The sequence below is a fragment of the Zophobas morio genome, unplaced genomic scaffold (assembly GCF_036711695.1).
Source record: "Zophobas morio isolate AGI-343-1 ecotype UQ-CSIRO unplaced genomic scaffold, CSIRO_AGI_Zmor_V1 ptg000012l, whole genome shotgun sequence".
Classification (NCBI taxonomy): domain Eukaryota; kingdom Metazoa; phylum Arthropoda; class Insecta; order Coleoptera; family Tenebrionidae; genus Zophobas; species Zophobas morio.
The window spans coordinates 14,997,197-15,012,731 of record NW_026972117.1 but is presented as its reverse complement, the minus strand read 5'-3'; the positions used below and the strand labels follow the sequence as shown (position 1 = coordinate 15,012,731).

Sequence of the window (15,535 nt, the reverse complement as noted above, 5' to 3'; positions counted from 1 at the left end):
AAATCAGCCGAGAACTCTAACAATCAGCTTAAAGTAGAGCAGGCGATAAGGGTTTTATAGTGAACCAAGACCTATAAGGTTATATGGCCGTCATAAAAGTAGTTGACCGCAAATATATACCCCCTTTGTGTGGTTCGCACTAAGCTTACCGATTGGCAATAAATCATCTTCTAAACATTTCTTGCTCATATTTAACAGGGCCGGCTTTCAAAGCGAGTGGTTATTTCGGAACCCTCAGCGGCTGCAGGTAGTAAAGAAATAGTGGAGTGGTGGATTTTCATATTTAGTGAAAGCCGCCCCTGAACGAAACCACAAGAGCCGGTCGAGCTGCAGTGGACACGTTATTTACGACCCTAAAACCTTTTCTATTGTAAACAACTTAACTTCGACACAATGGGATGATTTTATGATGGCCATATAACCTTATAACTCTTGGTTCACTATACCTGGAAAGTCGCTTCCGTAAATTTTAGTGGCGCTCCTATCGGCAAAGTACTGAACTAACTGCTCAAATTCTGTCGAATTGATACCCATTTCTTTCATTAATTGTTAGTTTTTGTTAAAAACTCTGCTAAACAATAGATCATTAATTTTCCTCTGATATTCCTGTTAAAATTATTCTACGTATTTTGCATTAATTTGTGGTATATTTTGATTTTAATAAAGACATTATTATTTAAACAAATTGTACCACTAACAAACATTTAATGACTCTGCGCCCTGTAAAAAGTGATGTTTTATCCATGTGCGAATTTTCAAGCGATTCTATGATGGTTATGACTCAAAAAACTTGAAAAGAAAACATACAATGGTGCTTTTTTTACGATATTTCTCAACCATATTTTTTTAGTTCATTGAACTGGTCTCTGCGCTCTAGACTATGAAAAAAGCTGCAGTTTGATGTATGATACATCTATATTAATATCATTTTTTCATACAAAAAAAAATGTTATATCTCGTCTGATTATGCCGTTTTTACTGGTGTGGACTTGGAGAATTTAAAACCATCACATATTAACATGATATTCCCATTTTCGCTGCACATCGTTTCTGCTTGAACTTTTGAGTCTGCCATCGTAGATAAAATTGTTAATTATTCCTTGTCATTCATACATCTGTTTTGCAACACAAATAAGTTAGGTAAATAAACTCCTTAATACATCCACGATAGTACTCTTCTCTCACCTAATGCATAGATCGCCTCCGTCTTTAAACATCTACAAAGTGGTCTACAAGACGTAACTACTCATATAATTACGATTGAACTTCCTTAAGGTTAAGTCGTTTAATCTTAAATTATCAGTGGTCTTCGAACTGACCGGTAGTCCTAATCCGTTGGGTTATAGCTAAAAGGATTAAGTCTGTTTGGTAGTCGAACTTCCGGTTATTGTATGCAAATTTATACGACCACCCTATTCTTAAATAGCGGCTCTTTGATGTATTTGCAAAGAAGATTAACAAAATTTCAATTTTCTTTGGTATTTAGTCGGTACGCTTATTTTAAACAGGACTTACTTTATTTTTCGCGGTATCAGTTTAAAATGTTTTTTGTTCTCAAACTAGGACGTGCAAAAGAAAACCACTAGATCAAACTCGCTGAACAGTCTGAAGTTTGTAAACTTTAATGCCAAGCCTACAACTTCAGCTTTAGACAGTCTTTTATAATTGTATGAAATTTCGTTTATTTGGAGTTAAATTGAAAATACTGTGACCAGTGGCGTACCATTTACTTTTTGAAACGGGGATATTACAGACTTCTTCCGGGTCTCTATTAGCGTTTAGATAACGCGGTTAGTTCCCTCCATTGTCTTACTACCACGTTGCGGTTCGCTATTAGCAGTGAGATTAGAAACGCACTCGAGTGTTACTAATTTGTACTATAACTGCAACCCTCTACATTTTATGGTTTTACCTGCGAAAGTTATAAATCATAACGACATTGAAACCCCTCGCAGAATACCTCCCTCTGGTAACATTAATGGACCCCCATCCTGTTGTAAGTACCTAGGTTTGAAGATAAGATTTCCCAGAAATTTGTCTGTGCCGAATTTCACAAATCAAATTACTGCAATTCTTTGATTCTGAATAAATACATATGTATACATTTCTTTGCAATACAGGGTGTTGTTGAAAGGTACGTACAACAAAATGGACAGTTCTGCGTGAAGTCTAAGAAATCTGAAAAACTTATTTTGTGTTATTAAAATTATAAGGGCAAAATTCACCCTTATCCAACCTTTTTAGACGCTACTGAACGACAATTAGGTAAAATTAATTTATTTTACTTAGACTAAATGCTGCTATAGAAACGAAAGAAGATCGTTTTATCAGAGGCGTATAACGAATTTGGACATACATTTTAATCTCTAAAAGGAGAACACTTTTACGAGTACCTGAAATTTTTTTAACTTTTAGCATCCATACTTTGAGAGCAATTGCCGATTTTATTTTGTACGTACCTTTCAATAACACACTGTATAATATAAAAAAATTCAAAAATTGGTTAAATACTTAATAATGTTTTTTACTTTCTATGTGGTTCAAGTCGGGCCAACATAGAAGTTATGACTTTGGGAATCTACTGAAACATAATAAAATAATGTTATTTCCATGTTTTTCCACGGATAAGTTAAAGAAAAATTTAAATTATTTGAGAATAGCATGTCATCATAGTCAGCGTCACAGTGTGCAAAAGAGAAAAACACGACCAGTCGAGTCCATTTTCAAATTGTTAGTGGGGTAGCTGCAGCAGTGGCGTTCGTTGGTTTGTTTATCGTTAATTTTGCTCGTGTTTCGTTTGTCATTGGTGTCGTTTGGTGTGATTAGATTAATTTTAGTGTATTTTTGTCTTTGTTTGGTAAGACTTTGTTGTTTTATATAAAAAAACGGTTATTTATTGCAAATAACCCCTCCAAAAATGTAAAACGCCGACGCTACTGACGATCAACGGCTGCGACTTAATTTGTTTAACGTTTCCAATAATATTAAAATAATAAAACGAAAAACTCTTTAATTATAATTTAAATTTAGTCGCAAATTTTCGACTATTGGACATATATATATTACTATCAATACATGGCATTACATTTTATTAAATTGTAGCCGCTCTGTTGAGCTCTTTGGACTCGGTTAGTCGTGGGGAGTCAGTCCACCATTTCCTCTTCTGAATTTACAATTGCCTGTACGTTTTCGCCTGCTCTACTATTTCTTTCCACTGTGTCCGGTCCTGGATTTTCTTCGACCATTCTTGTATATCTAGCTTTGACAAATCCTTTCTTACTTGATCCTCCCACCTGATTTTTGGTCTTCCTCTTGATCTGTTATTGTCAGGGTTCCATTCAGTAATTTTCCTCGCGTGTTTGTTTTTCTCCATTCTTTTTAGATGACCATACCAGCGTATTCTACGTGCCTTTATCGCTCTTACTATGTTTTCTCCTTTGAGGATATCTTCTATTTCGTGGTTCATTAATGTTCTGTATTCTTGGTCTTGTATTTTTTTTCATCCCCATTATTCTTCTGACTATTTTTCTTTCAAATCTACTCATCTTTTCTTCTGCATCTCTAGTTAGGCTCATTGTTTCTGCTGCGTATGTCACTACAGATCTTATTGCTGCCTTATAAACTCGCAACTTTGTATCTTTGGATATTCTGCTACTCTTCATGATGCTGCTATATTTGAAATACGCTCTGTGACCAGATTGTATTCTTTGCGTTATTTCTACTTGCCGTTTGCCCTCATTATCAATAATGCTTCCCAGATACCTAAAGTTTTCAACAATTTCAAACTTAAAATTTCCTATTTCAATTTCTTTTTTGTCTCTTCCTTCTTGCCTCTTACTTGTTGATAAATATTTTGTCTTCTCCACGTTAATGTCCAATCCTCTTTTGCTTGCTTCATTCGTAATTACTGCTAGTAATTTACTAAGACTTTCCTTGTCTCTCGCAATTAAAGCTAAGTCATCAGCATATGCTATGATTTGCACTGACTTATTTATAATTGTTCCTTCCGCATGAGTGTTCTTAACTATTCTGTCCATCACAATATTAAATAAAGTAGCTGACATACCATCACCTTGTCTAACCCCGGCGTTGAAAGCAAATTCTTCAGAATTTCCATTCTTTGCTGCTACTACTGCTTTTGAGTTCTTTATGCACATTCTGACTAAGTTTATTAGTTTTCTAGGTATCCCCATCTTTTCCATATCTTGGACCATCGCGTCTCTGTTGATACTGTCAAACGCTTGCTTAAAGTCGACGAAGAGTATATGTATGTTGATATTGTGCTCACAGCATTTTTCAATTATTTGGTTCATACTATGGATTGCATCGATTGTTGATCTTCCACGTCTGAAACCATATTGATATTCCCCTACTTCTGTTTCCGTAATTTCTTGTAACTTCTTATTTATTAAACTGGTTAATAATTTATATGCAGCATTAAGCAGACTAATTCCTCTGTAATTTGTACATAAATGTGGTTTGCCTTTTTTCAGTATTGGAATTATTATTCCTGTGTCCCATTCCATTGGCATCTTTTCAGTAATCCATATACTCGTAATTAACTCGTACATCTTCTCTTCTAGTATTTGACCTCCATATTTAAACATCTCATTCACTATACCATCTATACCTCCTTCTTTGTTCATCTTTAAGCATTTCAATACATTGAAGTATTCTTCTTTTGTTGGTAGGTATTGCTCATCACTGGTGTCTCCGTATACTATCTGATTTTGGTCCATTATATCTGCATTGTAATCTCTTCTCAGTAGTTTCTGAAAATGTTTTTCCCAATCTTTACTATCAATGTTCACAATTGTTTGTTTACTATTCTGTTTTCTGATCTACTGATATAGCTTCACATTGTTCTTATTGTCTTTTTCTAATTCATCCATTGTTTCTTCAATCCATTTCGTTCTTTTGCTTAATAGTAGTTTTGTGCATTCTTTTCTTATCGTCTTGTAATTCTGGTATTCACTTTGTTTACCTGATTTTAGCCATCTTATTCTTGCATTCCTTTTCCTGTTTACAATCCACTCGCACTCGTCATCAAACCATTTCTTAAACGCCCTCTTTGGTTTTCTGCCTGCTATTTTTTCTGTCGCTTTTATCATACAATTTTTTTAAATGTCCCCAAGTATTGTCAATATCATTTTCTTCTACTTCCGCTGCCAGCTGTTTTCCTAACTCACTTTCATATTCATCTTTTTTCTCTTTTAATTCTTCTAAATTCCATCTTTTCTTATTTTCCGTTTTTATTTTCTTATTGACTATCGTTCTCATCTTCATTTTCACTATTACCAGATGATGATCGGTATCAACATTTGCTCCTCTGTAGGATCTTACATCTTGGACCATCTTTTCTCTCTTTTTTGATATCAAAGCATGGTCGATCTGGTTACCTGTAGTTTTGCCTGGTCGCATCCATGTCACTTTGTGCTCTGGTTTGTGCATAAACTTTGTGCTCACAATAAACATATCTGTCCCTGCTGCCAGGTTGCACAGCCTCTTCCCATTGTCATTCGAGATATTGTGCAATGATTGTTTCCCTGCTACTTTTTCCAGGTATTTCTCTTTTCCTATTTTGGCGTTGGTGTCCCCAATAATAATCATTGTGTCATGTTTTGGTATTGATTCACATGCTCTCTCTAAGTGGTCATAGAAATCGTCTTTATCGTTCTCGCTTGCATCTTCCGTAGGGGCATATACATTTACTAGTGTAATGTTAGCAATCTTATTTTTGATTCTTATCGTAGATATTCTACCATTAATCCTTTTAAAGTCTATTATCATATCTCTATATTCTTTGCTTATCATAAATCCTGTTCCATTTCTTCCCTGCTTATCTTCTCCGGCATACAATAGTGTAAAGTCCTCTTTGTCGACTTTCCCTTCGCCGCTCCATCTTATTTCTTGTAAAGCTAATATTCCAATATTATAATTTTTCATTTCCCTTGCTATTTCTTCCATTTTTCCTACTCCTAGCATTGTTTGTATGTTCCAAGTGCCAATTTTCGTCGAAGCTGTTTTCTTGTTCCGCTTTTTCCAATTCATTTGCCCATTCATATCCCTATTTTTAGCCTTGTCGTCTTTAATTGAGTTCAGTCCTACCTCAGTTATTAGTTTTTTGCAATCTTGCTTTGCTGTGTCACCTCCTCACTTAACGGCGACCTTTCACTAGAGGTTCGTTTATCTTTGCTCTTAACTGTCATTTCAAAGTGCTCTTTACCATACACCTTTCCGTCTATGATCATTTTGTTGTACCTGAGATATGCTGTACTTCCTTGCTGTCTAACTTGCTGTAAATAAGTTGTTAGGCATTTTCTTTCTGCTTGTACCTTTTTTGAGAAATCATCATTGATCCATATGTCCGATCCTTTCAGATTTTTTGTTAATTTGTAAATTTCCATCTTCGTTTTCCATTTTTGTAGCTTCACAAGTATTGGCCGATTTCCATTCGGCTTATATGTACCTATTCTTCTTATCTCAGATGCATCTATCTCTACATCAACCTTAACTCCCATTTTCGTCAGTATATTCTGAATTTTCTCTGTTAGTTTTTCCTCTTTTTCGTCGTTTTCGTCAGCTACTCCCTGAATAATAATGTTGTTTTTTCGGACTTCTTTTTCTAATAGTTCGAGTCTACTATCCTGCTCTTTAATTGACTCCTTTAATAACAGATTTTCTTTCCTTATTGTAATCATAGCTTCTGTGTTTCTATCAAGTTTTTCCTCCACCACTGTTAATTTGCGATTTATTGCGGAGAACATTTTCCTGATTTCAGTCATTTCGCTCTCTTCTTTTTCAGACATTTTAGTAGTCAATCTTCACTGTTTGAATAACACTTAGTCCTATCCTGCCCTTCTTTTTGCAGCGCTGTTTGTCCAAGCGATAAGGCTCTCCGCCCCGGTCGACCCGTCGAAAGCGTGACCTTTTCCTGCGCCGCTCGTGAATACTACTAGTTGAAAAACAATTCCAATGTTTACCTCTTAATATAGATGTACGATGATTAACACAAGGCACAAACACCCTTTACTATCTTATTTGAAACCTGTTATACTACACTACTTAAACTTGTAATTATTTTGCGCTAGATTTCACTTTCTCTGCACAGCTGATATTTATGCGTCTACTCTCAGACAACTAAAAATTATACGGTTATTTAATTACTATTTAAATTTAGTCGCAAATTTTCGACTATTGGACATAGTGAAGTAAAAATGATTTGTTGTTATAAATTGTAACATAGTAAAGTGGCCGTCAAATTAGACCGAATGCTGCCTGGGGCGCGGTCGTGCTGCCACTCATTGAACTGATTAGGATGGTTGTAATTTTTATTACTCTCAACTGTTTGGGCACAGCATATCTCTTATTTAAGTACTAATTGAATGGTACGCGGCATTCGGCCCAAATTTATGGCATCTATAAGCTGTGGTTAGGGGTTTATTGAGCGCTTGAGGCGTTCAGATTATTGTGACAGCTACTATGCTAACAGGCACTACTTAAGTAGTGAGATCCGAAACGCACTCGAGTGTTACCAATTTGTACTATAACGGCAACCCTCTAGATTTTATGGTTTTACCTGCTTCTTTTCTTTTGTTGATTAGTGGAAGGGTTTGTAAGTATAGTCCCCTCACCACTTCAATAAACTTTAACGAAAGTTTTAAATCATAACGACAGAGAAACCCTTCGCATTTAAGTAATAAGTAGCTTAGGCTAGATACTTCCCTCTGGTAACATTATTGGACCCCAATCCCGTTCTAAGTACCTAGGTTTGAAGATAAGATTTCCAAGAAATTTGTTTGTGCCGAATTTCGCAAACCAAATTACTGCAATTCTTTGATTTTGAATAAATACATATGTATACATTTCTTTGCAATACGGGGTGTTGTTGAAAGGTACGTACAACAAAATGGACAGTTCTGCGTGAAGTCTAAGAAATCTGAAAAACTTATTTTGTGTTATTAAAATTATAAGGGCAAAATTCACCCTTATCCAACCTTTTTAGACGCTACTGAAGGACAATTAGGTAAAATTAATTTATTTTACTTAGACTAAATGCTGCTATAGAAACGAAAGAAGATCGTTTTATCAGAGGCGTACAACGAATTTGGACATACATTTTAATCTCTAAAAGGAGAACACTTTTACGAGTACCTGAAATTTTTTTAATTTTAGCATCCATACTTTGAGAGCAATTGCCGATTTTATTTTGTACGTACCTTTCAATAACACACTGTATAATATAAAAAAATTCAAAAATTGGTTAAATACTTAATAATGTTTTTTACTTTCTATGTGGTTCAAGTCGGGCTAACATAGAAGTTATGACTTTGGGAATCTACTGAAACATAATAAAATAATGTTATTTTCATGTTTTTCCACGGATAAGTTAAAGAAAAATTTAAATTATTTGAGAATAGCATGTCATCATAGTCAGCGTCACAGTGTGCAAAAGAGAAAAACACGACCAGTCGAGTCCATTTTCAAATTATTAGTGGGGTAGCTGCAGCAGTGGCGTTCGTTGGTTTGTTTATCGTTAATTTTGCTCGTGTTTCGTTTGTCATTGGTGTCGTTTGCTGTGATTAGATTAATTTTAGTGTATTTTTGTCTTTGTTTGGTAAGACTTTGTTGTTTTATAAAAAAAACGGTTATTTATTGCAAATAACCCCTCCAAAAATGTAAAACGCCGACGCCACTGACGATCAACGGCTGCGACTTAATTTGTCTACAGTTTCCAATAATATTAAAATAATAAAATAAAAAACTCTTTAATTACTATTTAAATTTAGTCGCAAATTTTCGACTATTGGATATGCTGAAGTAAAATTGATTTGTTGTTATAAATTATAACATAGTACTGTCGTATATATACAAAAATGGATAAGTTCGATGGTACGTTTTTGAGAAGCCACTGTAGAACTCGAAAAAATACTTTAAAAAATCCTTGCACCAAACTGGGAAATATTAAACTTGGAAATTGAATAATTAACTTCGTAATTTTTATATATTTTAATGAACTGTATAATGATAGTCAACTTTTACTGTTGGCATTTTTTTCAGAGAATTCTTAACAACGTACCATCGAATCAAGCTTCAACACTAAAAAATACCAGAGTTATGAATTTTGGTAGTGCATTGTTTGAGAAATAAAAAAAAGTTAGTTTTAAAAGCAGAGGTTTTATTTTTAACTATTTAGACAATTACAACCAATACGCTACCTATAAACCTGAATAAACAACAAACAATAATTATTGTCAAATTAAAACAAAATCAAAGCTATTACAATATTGCACAAACAAGTAGTCAAGTAGTCAATCAGATTGTAAGATTGTCAATTAGGGATTGTGATTTTTTTTGTAGAAATAAATTCCTCCATTTGATTTCATTTTTCCTTCCTCAGTTGCAAACACCCTTGAGTCGGTAATGATCAAACAGACGAAATGTTGATTTTTGTAAAATTTAGGAAATATCCGGATATTGGAAATTTCTATATTTTCTGAATAAAACCAGTTTACACTTTGAAGATATCTACGTCCTGCAGTTTCGAAGAGCGGGATTCCAGTCTTAAATCTGTAAAGAGAATGTAAAAACTGTCAAATAATAGGTAAAATATTTACTCGTGACAAGAAATTCTCATTCATTAAGAAAATGTGCGCAAATTGTCTAAAAGTTGTATAATTATTCACCGAAACAGTAACAGGTCCAAATTTTTTGTATTCATACTTTTGTCAACTTGTCCCAATTGCTTTGTAAAGAAAGAATTTGAACTCGTGGAAACTCACATCTCCTCTTATCTAATCATCTCAATATAAGAACCCATTCGCCATTGCAATTATTTAGTCTAGGAATAAAATTTGAAGTGCCATCAACTTACGAGTTTTTGTGTCCAATTCTCCTAAAGCCCATAACAACCGATAGCTTTTAAAATATGTTTTCTTATACGTATTAAAATCAACTTTTTCCTAGGTAATTCTAATGATATACCTGTACTCTTGTCACCACTTGTTTCTTCATTTTCTTCTTCATCAGACGAGGTTGTATTAATCTGTTCTGTTGAAGTAGTGTCGATTGTGCATGTGTTCGAATGGATTACCATATTGTTATCAGTTTCCACCTCACTGGTTGTATCTGGACGTGCATAGGAAATCAAATCTGATAAATCAGATGTATCGATGCTGAGATTCGACTCCTAAAATTTTTTTGTAATAATTTACAATCATTTCGAGTTATTTATGCTTACCTCTGTAGTAATTTTGACCCTGGCACTACGCTGTGAGTTTTCGCAGTTACTGCTACTGGAGTAGTTACCCATTTTGCGTTTTAGTCTCCGCGAAGTCGATTTTAAAATATTTTTCTGAAAGCGGGAACCATATTTTGACATTATCAAATCTTCCACAACTTCTTTCATTTTTGTAGGGTTGAAAGAATCTTCAGCAGAACGAAGTGACGTACTGCCACTAAAGGTGGAATTGTGAATAGTTTTACTTTCCTGATGCATCATTCTGATAAATTATTCTAAAATAAAGCAGGCAGTATTAGATTGGTGATCATATATAAGAAACGTACATACCTCGAAACGCACACAACACTTGTCGAAATACTAATGTGATGTCCAGTCTCAGGTCCTTAAATTTTACGGTAGGTGGAGGGGTGTTGCTGTACCAATAGAAATGTTTGGCGAAGAGGGGTTGAAACCTTCTAGGAAAAGAAGAGAATATTGTCAGTTTTTCTTAAATTTATAAAATAGTTTCCAACTGTTTTGTGAACTTTCTGTTTATGATGGGGCACTTGTTTTTTCTACTTTTTTTAATGTTGCATTATATAGTCTAGTGGCGGCTCATGACCTTTTGAAATGGGGGACACACACTTTGATTGATGAGTTAATTGTGAAGATATAAAGCGGCCTGTTATTAGTATTACCAATTAATAGGTGAAATTGTAGACGGAAATAAATACAAAACTACATTCAGTAAAAGTGAAAAAGTATTTGTCTACAAACTTTTTTGCCTTCTGTCAAAATTTTACAGTGAGAATAAAAGTGAAACATCAACATTCAAATGCGACCCGATTCCAGCCAAATACAGCGGCTAGACGCGCGATTTCCATGGCAATGGTGTAAATAAAACAAAATGAGTCATTATTTTGGTCTCACAGTCTCCGCTTACAACATCTTTGGACGTAAGTTTTGATACTTATGACACTAACTTCAGTATAATTTTTTTAAATATGAAAAATTACGATTTTGCTATGACAAGTTGTGCATCAGCCACCTTTGATATAATTAAAAAAAAATCAATGTTAATTGAAATTGATAATTTTACTGAAAATTTTTTCAGATTTGTTTGGACAGAACAATAGAAAGTTGTTTAAGATTGAACGATCTTGATTAAAACTGCATAAAATTTTAGTATGGAGAATTTTTTGTCAAGTTTTGAGTTTCACATTCCAAATCGGTTAGGTATATGAAGTCAAAACTTATTCTTATTTGATTTAATTGTTGTTTTACAATATCATTATGTAATACGCAATAATTTTTTTTTTTAGGAAATATATAATACACTGACTGGAAAAAAAAACCGACCACCCTGAAAAATTTCGCAAAACCAAACTTTAAAATTATTAATTTAATTAGTGATCGTTATTTTATTAAAGAACCATTCACAATTGACACATGATGTATATATAAATTAGCAAAAAAAAAGAAGACAAATAAAGGCAGAATTAAATTTAATTTAACAAAATGACAGAAACAGAGCGACAGTTTGAGAACCGTCTGTAAGAGTTAACGGCATTGTTTTCGCGTGAAAATGTTTATTAACTGCCAAACTTATAATCAAATGATGAAAAACATTGTTTACAACAGCCTCCTTTATTGTTTTAATTAAGAAAATATCGTACTTGGTCTGTTTCTGTTATTGTGTTAAATTTAATTGTGCGTTTATATCTTATAATAACATATAACAGGGATTTCTACCAAGTGGATGTTATAAGAACAGACATGCCGTTTGTGTTAAATGAAATTCCAACGCTTTCTCCAAGTGATTTTTCAATTGAACACCCGTTACAACCAACTTCATGCCTAAGCAGGTAAAATTTGTTGTCCCTACAAGCACAGTATCTATAGTAGTCCAGAAGCTATAAGGTTATATGGTCATCATAAAATTATTCCATTCTGTCGAAGTTGAGTTGTTTACAACAGAAAAGGTTTTGGGGTAGTAAATAACGTGTCCACTGGAACTCGACCGGCTTTTGTCGTTTCGTTCAGGGGCGGCTCTCACTAAATATCTAAATACACCACTCCGTTAATCTGCTATTACCTGCAGTCGCAGAGGATTCCGAAATAACCAGTCGCTTTGAAAGCCGGCCCTGTTAAATGTGAGCAAGAAATGTTTAGAAGACGATTTATTGCCAACCGGTAAGCTCAGTGCGAACCACACAAAGGAGGTATTTATTTGCGGTCAACCACTTTTATGATGATCGTATAACCTTATAGCTTTTGGGCTACTGTACATATCTACCGCCCGCCTAACCCCAACTTTCAGGTAGTCCCCACCCCCAACCCTAATTATTATCAGTGGTGGTCGAACTGACCGGTAGTCCTAATCCGTTGGGTTATAGCTAAAAGGATTAAGTCTGTTTGGTAGTCGAACTGACAAACTCCGCCATTGCCTACCGATTTCAAAGAATAGTTGACCGGCTCTTTGATGTATTTGCAGAAAAATTAATTTATTTTACTTAGACTAAATGCTGCTGTAGAAACGAAAGAAGATTGTTTTATCAAAGGCGTACAACGAATTTGGACATAAATTTTAATCTCTAAAAGGAGAACACTTTTACCTGAACTTTATTTTAACTTTTAACACCCATACTTTGAGAACAATTACCGATTTTATTTTGTAGGTACCTTTCAATAACACACTGTATAATATAAAAAATTTCTAAAATTGGGTAAATACTTAATAATATTTTTTCCTTTCTATGTGATTCAAATTGGGCCAACATAGAAATTATGAGTTAGGGAATCTATTGAAAACATTATAAAATAATGTTATTTCCATGTTTTTCTACGGATAAGTTGAAGAAAAATTTAAATTATTTGAGAATAGCATGTCATCATAGTCAGCGTCACAGTGTGAAAAAGAGAAAAACACGACCAGTCGAGTCCATTTTCAAATTATTAGTGGGGTAGCTGCAGCAGTGGCGTTAGTTGGTTTGTTTATCGTTCATTTTGGTCGTGTTTGGTTTGTCATTGGTGTCGTTTGCTGTGATTAGATTAATATTAGTGTGTTTTTGTCTTTGTTTGGTCAGACTTTTTTGTTATATAAAAAAAAATAATTATTTATTGCAAATAACTCCTCCAAAAATGTAAAACGCCGACGCCACTGACGATTAAGTTTGCGACTTAATTTGTCTACCGTTTCCAATAATATTAAAATAATAAAATGAAAAACTCTTCAATTACTATTTAACTTTTGCTTTTTCACATTACAACTTATCTAAAAAACAGTAAGTCCAGTCCAAATCAGTGTAACTTTTATATAAAATGTTGTGTTTTAGTTAACTTCCACTAAAATGATAACTTTATTTTTCAATTTTTGTATTTTTAATATACTTATTAATCTTTTTGTTCAAACTAATCTTCATTTACAAATTCGTATGTAAATTAAAAGAATTGTCGGTCGTTTACTATTCCGACAGTCCGCGACCATCTTCGACCATTGGACATGGTGAAGTAAAAATAATTTGTTGTTATAAATTATAACATTGTACTGTTGTACATTGTACAGGGCGATCAAAAAATGGATAAGTTCGATGGTACGTTTTTGAGAAGCTGCTGTAGAACTCGAAAAAAAGCTTTAAAAAATCCTTGCACCAAACTTTTGAAAATATTAAACTTGGAAATTGAAGAATTAGCTTCGTAATTCTGATGTTTTAATGAACTGCATGTGTAAATAGACAGTTAAATATTCAGTTATTCTTAATTTATAATAATTTGCTTGACTAACATCCACAGAGCCATGATTTTACTATTGGCTTTTTTTACTGTACCTAGAAATACGGTTTCTATTATATAATATCAAGTTCTCTTATTAGTTTGAACTGGAGTTAAGGATAGGGATTAAGGCACTCCAGGTATCAGTGTAACGACATATAACCTTCCACTGGAATTGATGATGATGTAAAAGAACACAACGTTTTGAAATGTTCATGTCCAGGACCAGGTACAGGATTCTATTTATATAAAAAATTAACAACAGTAGGAAAGATTATATTTAGCAAAATTGATACTATCACAATATGTACATATTCTAAAAATAAACATAGGATAGTAGTATAGGTATAAAATTCTTAAAGCACTTTTCCCTCGATGGAATTGTTATCTCACAGGTTTGTAAGTTTACAATATGTGTTCATGTGGTCTCACAAGGGTCACTTGGTGGGTCATAACAGTTCAAAACTCCAGCACTTAAATAACAAAACTGCCTCTCTCGGGAAGAATATTTTCTCGAACTTCGTTCACATGTACAAAACTCGATAAATTCTTATTAACATTAGCATGAGTCGAAATACAAGCTGTCAACATTCCGGCATCCAATTGCACTTGTAGGTGGCCAGTTTTTGAATGATTACAAGCTTTAATATGAGTTTTTTCCCAAAGGGAATAAGAAGACTTTCTAAAAGGAACATAGTTGTCATGCCCATAATCACGAAAATTGTGGAGAGTTTGTAATGAGGTAGATGTTTTTAAGGCCTGCAATTAAGTGGTTTGTTTATTTTCTGACACAATAGAAAATTAGAACATACCTTAGCAGTAGTCGAGTATATTTCCAGACGCAACTTAAAATCGGATTGTAAATTAGGGATTGTGATTTTTTGGTTGAAATAGATTCCTCCGTTGGATTTCAATTTTCCTCCCTCAGTTGCAAACACTTTTGACCCGGAGATGATTAGGCAGACGAAATGTTGATTGTCGTAAAATTTGGGAAATATGCGGATATTGGAAATTTCTATATTTCCTGAATAAAACCGGTTTACACTTTGAAGATTTTTACGTTCTGCAGTTTCCCAAGAGAGGCATTCTAGTCTTAAATCTGCAAATAGAATGTTAAAAATGTCAAATAATAGGTAAAATATTTACCCGTCACAAGAAGTAATTTTTCGGCTTCGAGTCTCTCTTTGTAGAAAGATAACTTCTTTTGGTTCTCCTGATACTGTATCGCTTTTAGAATCTGTTCTCGAGTACGCAATAAAATAAACTCTTTTCTAGTACGTAATTGTAATGATAAATCGGCACTCTTGTCACCACTTGTTTCTTCATCTTCTTCTTGAGACGGAGTTGTACTTGCAACTGAATTTAAAATTAAATCGGATAAATCAGATGTACTGACGTTGAGATCCGACTCCTAAAATTTTTTTTAATAATTAACAACCATTTCTAGTTATTTATGCTTACCTTTGAAGTACTTTTGATGCTGCCACTACACAGTGAGTTTTCGCAGTTACTGCTACTGGAGGAGCTACCTATTTCGAATTT

The 15,535-nt window shown here is 33.8% G+C and overlaps 1 protein-coding gene across 1 annotated transcript; it reads right to left on the bottom strand.

Annotated features, from left to right (window-relative positions):
• Positions 1 to 5,058: 5,058 nt before the first annotated feature.
• Positions 5,059 to 6,809, bottom strand: LOC135128189 (craniofacial development protein 2-like). The gene is made up of 2 exons (XM_064055083.1): positions 6,158 to 6,809; positions 5,059 to 6,104 (listed from the first exon to the last, which is right to left on the bottom strand). Exons 1-2 carry the CDS (start codon positions 6,807 to 6,809, stop codon positions 5,059 to 5,061), a joined length of 1,698 nt encoding a protein of 565 aa, XP_063911153.1.
• Positions 6,810 to 15,535: the final 8,726 nt, after the last annotated feature.